This window comes from Protopterus annectens, chromosome 3.part0 (genome assembly GCF_019279795.1).
Source record: "Protopterus annectens isolate FY-2018-M chromosome 3.part0, PAN1.0, whole genome shotgun sequence".
Taxonomy (NCBI): Eukaryota; Metazoa; Chordata; order Ceratodontiformes; family Protopteridae; genus Protopterus; species Protopterus annectens.
The window spans coordinates 1,888,016,587-1,888,032,014 of record NC_056731.1 but is presented as its reverse complement, the minus strand read 5'-3'; the positions used below and the strand labels follow the sequence as shown (position 1 = coordinate 1,888,032,014).

The 15,428-nt window shown below is 43.0% G+C and overlaps 1 protein-coding gene across 1 annotated transcript in view; it reads right to left on the bottom strand.

Moving 5' to 3' along the window:
- Window positions 1-15,428, bottom strand: part of CASD1 (CAS1 domain containing 1) — a 1,910,820-nt gene that overhangs the window by 72,516 nt on the left and 1,822,876 nt on the right. Inside the window, exon 17 of the mRNA XM_044065969.1 lies at window positions 13,972-14,064. Coding sequence (XP_043921904.1) covers window positions 13,972-14,064 — 93 coding nt within the window. The remainder of the gene's footprint in view (window positions 1-13,971; window positions 14,065-15,428) is intronic.

The window sequence follows — 15,428 nt, the reverse complement described above, 5'->3', positions numbered from 1 at the left end:
ACTCATGGCTAGGGTCATACCTGCCTGGGCTACAAGATCGGAGAGCTCTTCCATGTCTCTTTTCATGTAGTCCAGGGAGGTATGTCTCAGGTTGTTCACACCAACATGGACAATGACAGAGTCATATTTGAACTTGTTGTGGAGTGACCTAAGTGCATGGGTTATGTGGCGGATCCTGGCACCCGACAGGCAGCTGACAGTAACCTTCTCCTTGTTTAGCCTGGTGAGTGGGACATCAGTCTTATACAGGTATTTAAGTTCATCAGGTACTTTATAGTACCTGTCTGATTCTTTTAGGTGCTGATGGCTGTGAATCAAAGGCTGAAGATGTAGACTGGAAGGTGTCCTGGTATGCCTCTAGAATTGGGGGACTGGAGAAGGGGATGGCGTGCCCATTTCCAGTAGGCTATAGTATCTCTTTTGCACATCATTCAAAATGCCTCATCATGTTTTGAACAGTTTCTCCAAAACAGGCCTCTTCAACAGAAGAATCTGGAGAAAGGGAGTCTTCATCTGAAGTTAGTGTACTTGAGAGGGGTAATCCAGAGATTGATCAGAATCTACATCTTGTACATCCTCAGGGGGATAAAAATCTTGGGTATGTACTAGTGAAGCACGAGGCAGCAGATGGGTCACAAAAGGAGGCTTCAAGCAATCACAGCTTTTAATAAGCCCTGGGGAAGTCATACCATTCTTTTTTCTTAGAAGACGAAGGTAAGGTCACATGCCTAGTTTTTTTTTTTTTTTTTTTTTTTTTACTTTTTAGGTGCGACATCCGCCTGAACAAGTCTCGGACGTTTGGACCCCTTGTGTACTTCAACTACAGTACCTGGAACCTCTTATCGAACTAGGATTTTGGGAAATCTGTATGGCCCTATGAAATGACTAAGTGAGGTTCCTCTGAGGTGTCTGCCATCTGTTAGGCCTAGGGAACCATACTGGCCTCCAGTGGGATCTCGGCAGTGAGCAACTGAGAGGACATCTGATGTACAGTACAGTTTTGTACCTACCATAAATATAGATGTTCGAGTGTCTTCACTGCTGCAATCATTACACTTGGGTTATCCTGCCGTCAGGCGGTCCCCGCAGTCAGCCAGTTCCAAAGTCTTGGTCCAGCTTCGGTTGCTGTCACTTCTTCCCTGACGTCAGTGTGCCAGGGGTATATAAGATGCAGCCGACACCATTTTCTTCAGTTTTTCTTGCCCCAGATGTCAGGTGCCCCCAAATAGGTAGGCAATACATATTGCTAAGATAACATACATAAAAAGTAAAACCAAAATTTTTAGCTACCAGCAAATACACCACATAGGTAGTACAGGGTAGACAAGTGTAGGTAAGTCCCAGCTAAGAAAGAGGGGATGAAGGGAGGGTAACCTGGACTGCAGCAGTGAAGACACTCAAACATCTACATTTATGGTAGGTACAAAACTGCACTATGTTCATCGTGTTTCACTGCTGCAGTCATTACACTTAGGTAGAATCCCAAAGCTGAGGTAGGGTGGCTGGTTCTATAGAGGATTTGGGGTGGCTATGAGGCCCTGCAGCACTGCAGTGGCAAAGCCATCCCTGGATCTAGAATAAAGAGGCAAGTGATAATGCTTGGTAAAGGTGTGCACTGAACTCCAAGTTGCAGCTTCCAAGATGTCTTTGGTAGGTACACCTCTAAGGTAGGCAGTTGAAGAGGCTGTTGCTCTGGTGGAATTTGGCCTAATGTTATTAGGTACAGGTTTCCCATGCTGTGTGTAGCAGAAACGGATAGTGTCCTACCCACTTTGAAATGCTCTGCTTTGAAATAGCCTTTCCCTGTGATCCTGCAGCATATGCTACAAACAATTGCTCAGTTTTTCTGAAAGCTTTTGTCGTGTCCAAGTAGAAACGTAACTGTCTGTGTATGTCCAATGAATGCAGAAGTCTCTCCCTTTTATTCTGGGGATTTGGATAAAAAGTTGGCAAGTGGATAGATTGGTTAAGAGCCATACTGGATGCTACCTTTGGCGTAAATGAAGGGTTTGTTCTTAAAGAAACCCTGTCTTGGTGGAAAATGATGAAGGGCTCCACTGCCATTAGTGCCTGTAACTCTGAGACTCTTTGTGCTGAGGTTATTGCCAGAAGTAGAGCAGTTTTCCATGACGCATATTTTAATTCTGCTGAATTGGCTGGCTCAAAAGGAGGTAAAGTTAGTTTTTCCAAGACAAAATTGAGGTCCCAAGTTGGTGTTGGTGCTCTCCGGGGCGGTCTTATGTTTTTAGCCCCTCTGAGGTACTGTTTTAGCAATGGATGAGAGAAAATAGGAGGATCTGTGTTGTAGTGAGCAGAGATGGCAGAGGCGTGGACATTAATGGATGAAAAAGATAGTCCTTTGTCCAACATCTCAGTTAAGTATTGTAATATCTGAGGAATATTTGGGACAAGAGGGTCACAGCTTTGAGCCTGGTTCCAGGCACAGAATCTCTTCCACTTTTCTGAATAAGATTTCCTGGTGCTAGGCCTCCTGGCCTCCAAAATGACATCCATAACAGCTTTAGAGAGAGGTGTTGTCTGCTTGGCTAAGGAATCTGCCATGCAGCCAGGTTTAAGGTTTTGAGCTGACTGTGCAGGATCTGATTGTTTTGTTGAGTCAGAAGGTGTGGAGTTTGTGGTAAAATCCATGGTGGGCCTTGAGCTAAGTTCTTTAAGATTGGGTACCAGTGCTGGAGTGGCCAGTCTGGGGTAATCAGGATCATCTGTGGTTTTTCTTGCCTGGCTTTTAGGAGTACCTTTGAAAGGAGAGGAAGTGGTGGGAAGGCATAAACTTTTAGGCTTTTCTAGCTGAATGAGGGAGCATCCACTTTCCATGCTTGTGTGTGATAAGTCCTTGTGCAGAATTTTTGTAGTTGGCAGTTCATTGGGGAGGCAAAAAGATCTATGTCTGGGCACCCCCATTTTTGTGTTATCATGCTGAATACTTGTGGATTTAATTTCCACTCGTGAGGATCCATGATGTTTCTGCTTAAGTCGTCTGCCAGAGTATTTTTCTTTCCTGGCAAGAATTGTGCTTGCAGATGAACTTGATAGATTAGAGCTGTGTTCCACAAGGTCATTGCTTGTCTGCATAGGGGATAAGAATGAGTGCCCCCTTGCTTGTTTATGTACCACATAACTGTGGTGTTGTCTGTCTTTAATAATAGTTGTCCTGGATGCAGAAGGTCCTTGAAAGCTGTTAGGGCATTTTGCACAGCTAACATCTTTTTTTGATTGATGTGAAGATGCATTTGGTCTGCGGTCCACTTGCCCTGAATACATTTTCCTGCCATGTGTGCTCCCCAGGCGTAATCTGAAGCATCTGTTGTTAGTTTCTGCCTGGCTGTGGGTAGAATGAAAGGCTGCCCCTTGTTGAGGTGACATGACTGTACCCACCATCGAAACTCCTGTTGTAGGCAGGGAATTAGTGGTATTACTGCTTCCAAACTGTGACAGTGTTGAGTCCAAACACTTTTTAGGTACCATTGTAATTTCCTCATATGCAGTCTGGCATATGGAATTAGTAGTATGCAGGATGCCATGAATCCCAAGGCCTGCAGAATTTTTCTTGCAGGGAGTTGGGTTTTTGTTGCTATCAATTGAAAGTACTGAGTCAGTTGTCCTTGCTTGTCTGGTGTGAGATAAGCCATCTGGGCCATTGTATTTAAGCTGGCACCCAGGAATATTATCTCTTGTGAGGTCACTAGTTTTGACTTCTTTTCTTTTACTGTGTACCCCAAGCAAATTAGCAACCTTTTTACAAACGCCAGATGCTTTATAAGTATGTCCTTGCTTTCTGCTTGAATAAGGCAGTCGTCCAAGTATGGATATATATTAATTCCTTTTTGTCTGCAAAATGCAATTACTGGTGCCAGGCACTTTGTGAAGACCCTGGGCGCAGTAGATAAGCCAAAGGGCAGTGCAGAGAATTGGTAATGCATTGAACCAGCTATGAATCTGAGGTATCTTCTGCAATTTTGTCTGATAGGGACATGCAGGTATGCCTCTTTGAGGTCCAATGTAAAAAGCCAAGCCTTCCTGCTCAGCATGGGTAGTAGCTGCTGTAGTGTCAACATTTTGAATTTTGGAACATCCAGGTAAGTATTGAGAGTAGAAAGGTCTAGTATGGGTCTCCAGGCTTTGTCCTTTCTGGGGACCAGAAAAAGTCTCGAGTAAAATCCTTGTCCTTGTTCCTGTTGTGGCACCTTTTGAATAGCTCTCATGTCCATGAGGGCTGTAATTTGTTTTTGTGCCTCTGCCCATTGATTTTGTGGCAGGTCTGGCATTCCTTTTAGCCTTGGTAGAGTGTGAAAGTGGAACCTGTAACCTTGAGACACAATATTCAGAACCCATTTGTCTTGGGTGATTATATGCCAATTTTGAGAAAAAAGTGCTAGTTTTCCCCCTAAGGGAGTAGCCAGAAGTAAGTGCTTGGCATTTGAAGGGTGAAGTCATTGAGGCTGTTTCCTATAAAGTTGTGACTTGTCTTCACCTCCTTTTGGGGTTGAAGCACCCCACTGTCGTGGTCTGTAAGAGCCTTGGGGCTGAGATCTGCCTCTTGGGCATCTGTATCTGCCTCTTTGTGGTCTGTCTGACACTGGAAAGGACCAATTCTTTGAAGGCCAATTTCTGCTAAATCGAGGTGGCTGTACATGTAAGAAATCCTTCACTGTTTGCATAGATTTTGCCTTATCCTCCATTTTCTTTAATACCTCTTTTGCCTTAACACCAAGTAAAATATCCTGCTGCAAAGGAGCATCCAATAATTTTGCCTTAACATGCTCAGGTAAACTTTGTTCTTTTAACCAAGCATGCCTTCGTATCACAGATCCTGTAACTGCTACTCTACAAGAAGCCTCTAATGAATCAAAACCACATTGCAGAGTATGTTTTCCCACTTGTTCAGCTGCTTGCAATAAATCCTGCATTTCATTATAGTCGGATGTTCTGAACCTGTAAGCATTTTCTGTTTTAACAGAGACATTAAATATTGTTGGTATTTGAGCATGTGAATCTGGCAATTTAAAGCTCTCACTGCTAAAGTTGCAGAAGTATAAACTTTCTTCCCCCATCTGTCTAATGCTCTAGAATCCCTGTCAGAGGGAACTGGATTTTTAGCCGTGGAAGCCTTTACCCCTTTGGGACCCTGGGAAATAGTTTCTGGGTCAGCAACAAGGTTTTTATAAAGAAATTTGTGAGAGTCAGAGACTCTGTAGTACCTGTCTGGCTTGACTGGAGCAGGGGGCAAAGAATCAGGATTTAAACTGGATTCAGAGAACACATCATCCACAATATCCAACACTGGCAGAATAGCAAGGGGCCTGTGCTGAGGCAATAAAAGAAAGTCTCTGAGCCTTTTCTTGGATTCTGAGTAATCCTGGCCCTCCCAATGGAAATGCTCCCTCATGGTATGTAAAGTTTCCCCAAAAGAGTAATCATCAGGAGGAGAGGCTGAAGGAATTGATTCTTCAGCATCAGAGTCCTCATGGGGGGTAAAGAGTATCCCTGGTCTGAAGAGGAATCAGAAGAAATGGAAACCTGGTTAGAGGAATCATAGTCTGTATCCTGCCCTAGGCCTTTTATCAGGAGGAGGATGGGAACCCCTGATCAGAGTAATTAAGTCTTCGGCCATTTTGAGCATCTGTTTTTTAGGCATGGAGGTCTGTCCAGGTGAATGCTGTACTTGCTTCTTTGTCTTTAAAGGAGTTTTAGACTTGGCTGTAGTTTTTATGGTAAGCTGTGAAGGTCTGAAAACACCCTCAGAAGCCGATGCCAGCTCAGCGGCTCCAGATCCACCTGAAGGGTTAAGTTTCCATAGACCCAACATCTTGAGTATCCAGAGGCCTAGACATCTCCACGTGGGAGTCGGAGGCGGCCTGTGGCTCTGAGGTAGCAGGTGTCAGGGGCTGCAAAAGCGCCTCACTGAGAACCGGTGACTGGCCTAGAAGAGGCTTCATCGTCAGTTTTGGGCCTCAGATGCATGTCTTTATCCTTGTCTTTGCGTTTTTTGTGAATTCCAGTCGTCGGTTGTTCCGACGGCATGGTATAATTAAACCTTCGGCCAAAGTAATGGCGTGCAAAATCAAACCGACGTTTAATACTGCGTTTGTTAAATCTAGCACAAAACCTACAACTAGTGACGTTGTGGTCTGGACCTAGGCATAGAATACAGTAAGAGTGAAAATCCTTATGAGGCATTTGCTTCCCACAAGAAATACAATTATTAACTTTTACTGACATCGGTCTGAGGCAAGAAAAAGTTTCCCCAACGGGGTACTTAGCTTTATTGAAGACTTCGGTTCTGAAATTCGAATTGAAAATCTCAGGAGTCGGCCGACCAGCACTTGCGAACTGCTTTTGCTTCGGGCACCACACTCGGCAAGAAAGACTGAAGAAAATGGCGTCGGCTGCATCTTATATACCCCTGGCGCACTGACGTCAGGGAAAAAGCGACAGCAACCGACGCCAGACCAAGACTTTGGAACTCTGGCCGACTGCAGGACCGCCTGACAGCAGGATAACCCAAGTGTAATGACTGCAGCAGTGAAACACGATGAACATCTAATGTTCAGTAACCTCAGCGGGTACATCTGTCTGAGAAATTTTAGACTGCAAATTGTCTGGGGGTCATTTGAGGGAGACGTTGGGTGTTGGGGATTCCGCTATCTTTGCTTGGCCCAGGCGTTTCAGATGATGCATTTCAAGGAAAGTGTTAGGTAAGAAAGCCCCGGCAAAAGGGTTTTTGGAACAAATGACTAGCAGACAGAACAGGACTTGTAGTCGTGTTCTGGGCCTAGACATAAAAGGCACTTAGTGTCCAAGCTGTTGTACAGAATCTGCTTGTTGCTCTCACACTTATCCCTTCTAGCTGACATCTAACAAAAATTTTCAAAACACAGCTAAATACAAAATAGGAAGGTCCCCCAATGGGGCATTTATCTGAAAAATGAACAAGTAAAGCAATCATACCAACTGCCTATGGAGATCAGTCTGTCAGATGCACAACCTGCATTCAGGCTCGTGCAGTGACAGTCTGAGGAACTCATGCAAATGTTTGCCTATATACCACAACATATATGAGTTGAGGTCTTGCATCAGACATACAAAGCTTTGGTACCATGGCTGGACATCAGCAGACAAAAACCTATATGTTAAGAATACTGCAACAGTGATCCCAGTCAGGACATTTACAGGTTTAAGCTACATTAATAAAACAGGCAAAGGTTGATATCATGATAGATTACACAATTACCTTATTTTAGCTATACATATGAATATCAGCTGTAGAAGGCAGCTGTCCTTTTTGCTTCAAAATAAATTAGTTATAAGGCAGGCTTCATGCCAAGCATTACAGATTGCAGTCTGAATGCAGTGAGAAAACAAAAGCTCTGTGGACTCAATACTTGCTCTCACCATCACAATTTTTTTTTGCCCTAAAAATATTTTCAGTATTTGCCTTTAAAACCTGCCAGACTTTCATACTCTTCCCTCCAGCACCAGACCTTCTGCCTGTAACTCCTTTCCCCAATCTATTCACTTGTATATTGCAAAATACAGGAAAAATATTCCCTTCAGATACCTTACATTTCCTGTTTTTAATTATCGCTGCTATGCTTACATTGCAAATGATTAAAAACATGAAATAATAATTTCTAATCAAACACAATCCTTGTGGCTGCTGGGTAAAGAAAAATAAAATTATAACTCAAGTGTTCCATTCCCAAAGTGAAAAATATAAGTTCAGAGAAGTCAGAGTGCTTGTTTTAAAATAAAGCTGCATCAAGTTACCACTATTATCAGAAAAAAAGAAGTTATGTTCTCACCATAACATTCTGTGTTGTCCATTTTCATTCTTCCTTTAACAATTGTGTTGGAATCCAACCCTTGGATCTGAGACTCAGCCGTTACTTATGGCTCATGGCCACTAGAAAACTCGAGCTCCAGACTTGGCCATAATGCTTTATCCCCTAACATACCTCAGATCTTGTTTGCTGGCTTACAGTATCAAAAGAAACATTAGCACCCTAGCAATAGAAACCCATATATGGAGCTCAACATAAGGAACAGTGGCTCCCTTATAAGATTTCAATCATCCAGAAGTCATTAGCTCAAAGATAGACGGCTGGTGGGAGGGGAGTTGAGGAAGAATGAAAATGGGCAATACAGATAGAACTTATGATGAGTACATAACTTCTTTATCTGATGATGTCAATTTTCATTAATTCCTCAACAATTGGGACAAAATTCCCGGAGGACTCTAAAGAAGGATATTCCTGAGCACAGCTGAGCCAAAGGCTGCTCTTTCCCTCGAGACTAGATCCAATGTGTAATGAGTAATAAAGGTATGACGATTAGCCCAAGATGCAGCTGCACATATATTATCCATGGAAACCCTGGATAAAAATACTGACGATGTTGCCATGGACCTGGTTGAAAGGGCTCTCAAAGGTTTTGGTAAGGAAAGGCACAATTTGTTATAAACAAAGGATACACAATCAGTCAGCAATCTGGCTAAAGTTACTTTTGTAAACTGGCTTGCATAATTTGGAATCCACACAGGAGAGAAACAATTGATCTGTTTTTCTGAAGTCCTTCATTCTATGCACGTAAAAACCTAATTGCCTATGAACATCCAGTAACTGTAACGTATTCACCTTTGAAAAAATTTGGAAAGAAAACTGGCAGATTAATAAATCTGTTGATGTTGGATTCTGACACCACCTTAGGAAGGAAGGATTGGTTCGTAAAGCTACCCTATCCCTATGAAATATTTACTAAGGGGGTTTAGAAGACAATGCTTGAAGTTCTGACAGTCTTCTAGCAGAAGTGAAGGCTACCAAAAATACAGCTTTCCATGTGAAGAACTAAAGTTCACATTTTGCTGCTGGTTCAAAAGGGGAGTGAATTAAGGTATGCAATACTAAATTTATGTCCCTTGGCAGAGTTGGATCCTTATAAGGAGGTCTCAAAAGAAGGGTATCTTTCAAAAAGGCCTTACAAAGTTTTAATGAAGCCAAGAAAGTCTTCAGTCCCTATGTGAATATTTAGATGGCAGCTACTTGTACAACAGTTGAGAAGCTGGCTCCTTTGTTGAAAATTGTTGCTAAAAAAATTCAAGGATACTATGCAGTGATGCTGAAAAAGGGTCGATATGCTTCCGCTCCACTCAAAAAACAAATATTTTCCATTTACTTCTGTATAGCTTCCCTGTGGAAGCTTTGTGGGATGACAAATGTATATCACAAACAAGGGAAGAGAGTGCATGCAGTCTGGCTATCAATGGAAAAAGTGAAACCATACAGTCAGTTTTAGGTTTGAGACATCCGGGTGAATCATGTCTGTCGGGTGACACAGAAGGTCTGTGATTGGCTCCAGAATCCATAGGTTGGTACTAGGCTATCAGCCCTAGGGCCTATACAAGCCTAGCCATAACAATTCCCTGTCTATTTCTTCCCACACTATTTACTTCCCTGGACCCCAAAGGAGGGTAGACTAGATGACGGCAAAGAAACGGGAACCAAATTTGCTGAGGCCAGTAAGGGACAATGAGGATCACTTTGCTCTTCAACTGGGATGCTTTCTGTAGAAATTTTGGAATTAAGAAGGTTGGGGGATATGCATAGAGGAGACTGAGGGGTCAGTTGTATAGCAGAGTGTCTCTCGGTAATTCCCCCAGTGGGGTATTAGGGCAAACAACCTGCTGCACTTGTTGCTCAAGGGAGATGCAAAGAGAGTGCAGCATGCATAATGGCCTCTTCAGGAGACCATATACCTTGGACTGTTTTTCACAGGAAGTCCCCCCCCAATCTGGGATGCTTCCGTGGTCACTATAGCCTTGGGTTGAGGAAAATGAAGGGATGGCCTTGTAGAGCCTGATCTGAGTAGATCCACCGCCAAAGGTATCTTTTGCATGCTTGGGTAATTCTTATCTGAGTGGACATATGCTGATGAAGAATGGACCACTGAATTGTTAACATCTACTGAAGATTCCTCATATGAAATCTTGCTAGGGCAATTAGAATTACTGCTGCAGACATGATCTCAAGGCTTGTAGAATCAACCGGGCTGAAATTGAGCAATTTTGCATTATCTTTCTAATCAGGAATAGGATAGTCTGTACTCTTGGGATTGGAACAGAAGCTGTCACGGATACTGTGATGAAAATTGCTCCTATGAATTCCAATGTCTGAGACGGTTCTAACTGAGATTTAATGTAATTTATGGTAATCCCCACAAGGGAGCAAGTCTGGAGTACCTGGTACCTCGAGCTGTTATCAGTAGATGCCTGGTCAGAGAGGTTATGAGCCAGTCGTCCAAGTAGAGAAACACTCGGAATCCCTGCAGTCTCAAGTGAGCTGCTGCTACTGCCATGCATTTGGTAAACATCCTGGGGGCTGTGGTGAGGCCAAAGGGCAGAGCTCTGAAATGACAGTGACTGGCTCCCAGCTGAGAGCATAAATACCTTCTGGATTGTCTGTTCATCTTTATGTGATAGTATGCACCCTGAAGGTCTACTGAGCACATCCAGTTGTCCTTGCTCAGAAAGGGGAGAATGGACTGAACCACGACCATCTGAAACTTTGTGTATCAAACTGACTTGTTCAAGTTATTAAGATCCAAAATTGGTCTCCAGTCCCCTGTTTTCTTTGGCACTAAAAAAAATCTTGTGTAAGTTCCGTATTCTACCAGGTCTGGTATGACCTCTTGGATGACTCTTATCTAGCAGCCTTTGTATTTGATTTCTGATTCTTTCCTCTGACAGGGTAGAACCTCAGGAATTTTTCGTAGAGTCGGAGGTGGAAAGGAAAAGGGTATTATGTAACCTCTGGAAATACTCCTTTGCACCCAAGTATCTTTTATGTCTAGACAGGCTGTCTGGTGTAGGGACAGTAGACCCCCGATTCCCTCCAGTGGTGGAGAGTCAGGCCTCCTTACAGGAGCACTGGTAGGGTCTGTCAGAAAACAAATCTCTTGACCCCTGGTTTTGTGGGCCTTCTCTGCCTTGGGGGGTGTTGTCATCCATTAAGTTCCCCCCTCTGCCCCTAGCAGAACTCTCTCCATGTGTGTCCTGGAAAGGACCATGGGACTTCCTGAACAACATCTTCTGACAACCTTGTTGATTCCTCAAAAAGGATCTTTGAGGGGTCAAAAATCATATGGCCACTACAGAGAGGGTCTTTCCATCCTTTTCACATATGGATAATGTGTCCTTCAGTTTGCTGTCAAAAAAGGAATTACCATCAAAGACAGCACTGACGAACAAGGACTTAAAGAACTCCTCAAAATCACATAAGTGCATCCAAGCATGCCTCCTGATGGAAAAATGCCTGAACCCGCTGCCCTTGAAGCACCTTCTGCTGCATGCAAAATAAGCCTCATGCATGAATTCAAAATTCAAGACAGATTGAAGGGCAGCCAACTGAGAAGCCACAGATGATTGGGCCTCTTCAGAAATGGTTCCTGAAAGGGAAGTTGAGAGTTCTTTGATCAAATCCCTTTGCAACCTAGCAAAATATGCCATATAATTCAGAGACCTAAGGGCAACATCGCTGAAGTGTAAACATACTTCCCAATCCTATCCATCACCCTAGACTCCCTGTTAGGGTGAAGAACACAGGCACTCTGTTCGGCATGTTCCTTCTTGGTGGCCGCTGCCACAACCATGGTATCCAGGGGCACCCCTTTAGCCCAAAATTCCGTCCCCATAGGTGGAGTTAGAATCCTATCTGGCCTTCTGGGTATCAATTCAACTGTGTCAGGCTCCTTCCACACCTGCCAAGAGACCAAATCAATGAGCTTGTTGGCAGGTGCAGTAACACAGGAGGTAGATGGGCCAGCTCTGAATGTCTCCAGAAATAAGGACTCCTCAGATGAAGGGTTGCTGGAAGTCCAACCAGACCTCTGTGAGACTTCTTCTGAAGGTGATTGTTGGGACCCTTCACCTTCATAGAAGTCAGTATCCTCAGTGACTGACTTATGCGGAGAGTCTAAGTGCCTCCTCTTACACTTCCTCTTCCTAGGGGCCTACTCAGTGGGGTGTTACGGGGAGGTGTCGGAAAAAAGTGTAATACCCTACTGGGTAGTCTGAAGGTCTTTTGCCTCTGTGGCACTGAATGATGAGGGTCTAAGTGCAGAGAAATCTGGGAAATGGATACGAAATCTAAGGGAGCTGGCTCTGTCAGTCCTGTTGAAGCAGAGGAAACCGTCTTCACAACCTCAAAGCCCGACCACTCCAGAGACAGAGTGAAAACCTCAGAGCTGAGAAGGCAGGTTTTTGGACTGTTGTCTCTTTCCATCTCTCCAAGTAGGAAGTCGGAGCCAGGCTAGCCAATAATGAAGCATCAAAGTGCAGAGATGGCTCCAAAACATTCAGAGTCAACTCCAATGCCTTGGATCTGACATGAAGGCTCCTGCTCCAAGAGTCCTCCAGATCCAAAAAATCAGAGCCGGGGCAGGCAGAGTCAGCTTCGGATCCAAGCCTGACAGACCTGGAAGACCTGGATCCAGGGACTCTAAAGCAACCAAGGGAATCAGAGAAGTGTGACATGGTGGAGTGGTCGATGAGTGGGGTTCCTGACCTGAACCAGTAGGAGCCAATAAAACACCCATATGGATTCTGCACTAAGAGAAGCTTCCTCATCATCCGATCCAAATATTTCTCAGTCAAACTCCTAGATGAATGAGACAATGTCAGGAAAGGAGATTTTGTATGGTGCCTTTCTAGAAAAGGGGAAGGCAGCCTAGATGGTACAGGATCAACTGACAGGGAATATCAAGTCCTAGACAAAGGTATAGGATCCTGAGCAGTCAGATCTGACAGTTTCTTAGTCAGATCCAAGGATCTAGAATCAGACCTCCTCAAATCTCTGACTTGGTTCTTTTCCTGGAAGGCTCAGAAGACAGAGCTGAGGAAGTAGAATGAGCAGGAGATTTCGACACCTTGGCCTGGGGGGATTGAGCCCCTGCAATAGCCTCTCCAAAGGAAGAGGGCAACATACCTTTGAAGATTAGTTATTTTTTTTCTATCCACCAATACACTGGATTAAAGTTACAGCAGATAGTACAGTTTTCCTGAAGGTGTTGTGGACAGAAGCATCAGACACAGAAACTGTGGGTGTCCGAAATGGGCAGCTTGTGCCCACACTTCAAACACTTTTTAAAACCAGAAGGGACCTTCTTAGACATTCCTATGACAACAGATTAAAAAAAAAACAGATGATGAAGATTTTTTTTAGGCAGGAAAATGGAAAAGAAAACATAGATAGCGATTACCAACAATGGAACTGAGGGGTACACTATCGTGTAGATGATAAAAGGGAGAAAAACAGCAACTATGGCAATAATAGACACACTAATTGTACAAGGGTACAGGAATGACAGAAAAAGGCAGACTACAAGGAAAACATTTTAATTATCTGAAGAATTCAAAGAAACTGAAGAACTATGGCAACCATGTCTTTCACGAAAAGTGGCAAACGAAACCTGAGTTATGTTAGGGGTTGGTGCATTATGGGTAAGGGAGAAGCTCAAGAGCTTTAGTAAAAGCTGAGTCAGATCCGAGGATCAGATCTGAACCCAACAGTTGAGGATAAAATGAAAACTGACATCAGATCAAATAATATTTCACCCTCATAGAGTAAGAATGCAAAGATGTCAGTAAAGCTGTTGAAATAAATCTGGTCTTCTGTTGTCAAAAGACACAGGGCTGTGTCAGCCATTATTCAGTAGCCAATCTTTGTTACTACAAAGAGGACTTCATGAGCCAGTCAGCTCTCCAGTGCAGTTTCACTAAGGTGGCAACAGTAAGTTACTATATCAAAGACATGTTTGGTTATACGCCCTCTGCTATAATCACAGCCATATCTATCTAAGTTTGAACTCCACAACATTTCACTCAGTGAGAAATTAATTTTACACAATTTTGACCAAGACAGTCAAATTAAATAAAAATATAAAACCTTATGCACTTACCTCTAAGGAAATTTTTCCAAACCATGCGAAAAAGGAGCTATATACAGATCGGGCATAACCAGGAATGTTCCTGATGAGGACAAAAGCTAAAATCTAAAACAGAAATTGTGTGTCAAAAGAAAATACATTTAGTGCACTACAACATGAAAAAGTAAACAATGTATTCTCAACTTGAAATACTCTGAAAATTAAGTATCTGGTGGTTCTTACCCAGATATTTAAATTTTTACTGAGGTGGACCTGGATAACCAACAGACAAATCAATACACTTGGAATCAAGACTGGGATAAAGCTATATTACAATATTGCATTATGCAGTATCCGAGGAAACTAAAAGATAACAGAAAATAATATTTTGTGTGAAGATCAGTACAACAGAAACTTGTTGCAGAGAATATGTCTAAGAAATGTCAATGTATGAGTATGAGCTGATGAGTCAGTAATTAGCTAATACAGTTAAACCTCTAGTAGTCTTGTAATTGGTAACGGCTTTGTGAAAGTTAACTGAAACCATGACTAATAAGAAAAAAATACCACTGGGAAGATTGCAGCCTGACTGCGGATGAACATCTGTATTTATGTTCCTAACTTCAATGAGTAGCAGAGACATACTAAATTCCCTGAAAAGGGTGCTGTTCAAGCAGGTAATGTTAACAACTTGCTTAGGAAAGAGGGATCTGACTCTTGACTACTGTGATAATGCTGCAGATGTCATAATCAGGGGGTCACTTGATCAGTGATGACCAGATCATCAGAAACAATCCAGGTGTGGACTTCAAATGGACATAAAATTCACAGACAGGGCTTTAGGGAAGACAGAACAGGGGGCAGATAAAAGACATAGCAAAAATAATTTGTCATGTAAAATTGCAAGTGGATAAGGGGGCCATAATGGATTCAAAATACAGGTGGGAAAGTGAACACAAGGAAGTTACTAACTCGAGCGATAAAAAGACAGCAAAGAATAATACATAACGATTTGTTTGGGAAAGCACAGTGACAGGCAGATAAAGCATTCTTGACTGGAAAGACATGGATGTAGCACACAGATGAGAGAAGTAACAATAAGGAGAATGACATTATAAGTGTACATGGGAAAGAAAAACATACTGGGACATGTACAAAGGGTTATAAGGGAAGGCTGCTGTAATGGCAAAGTGATAGCGACAATGAATTAATCCTGCAAAAGAACAACTGTTTACATTCAGAAAACAAGAACTACTGGGTCTACACGGTTATCAGAAACCAGTTCCACAGTTGGTTCTGATTGCATATTGGGTTCAACATGTGGTCACTGTGCTGAAGAAGTCAACCAAAAAGGATGAGAGTAAGTGACCACTGCTGACTTACTAGCCTGGATGGAAAGCTTGCTGAAGGTTCTGCAGCAGCAGTGCTATCTGGAAGTTAGCCTCAGATGGGCAGTCCAGGTATAAATGACACAACATGGGAGGTGAAGT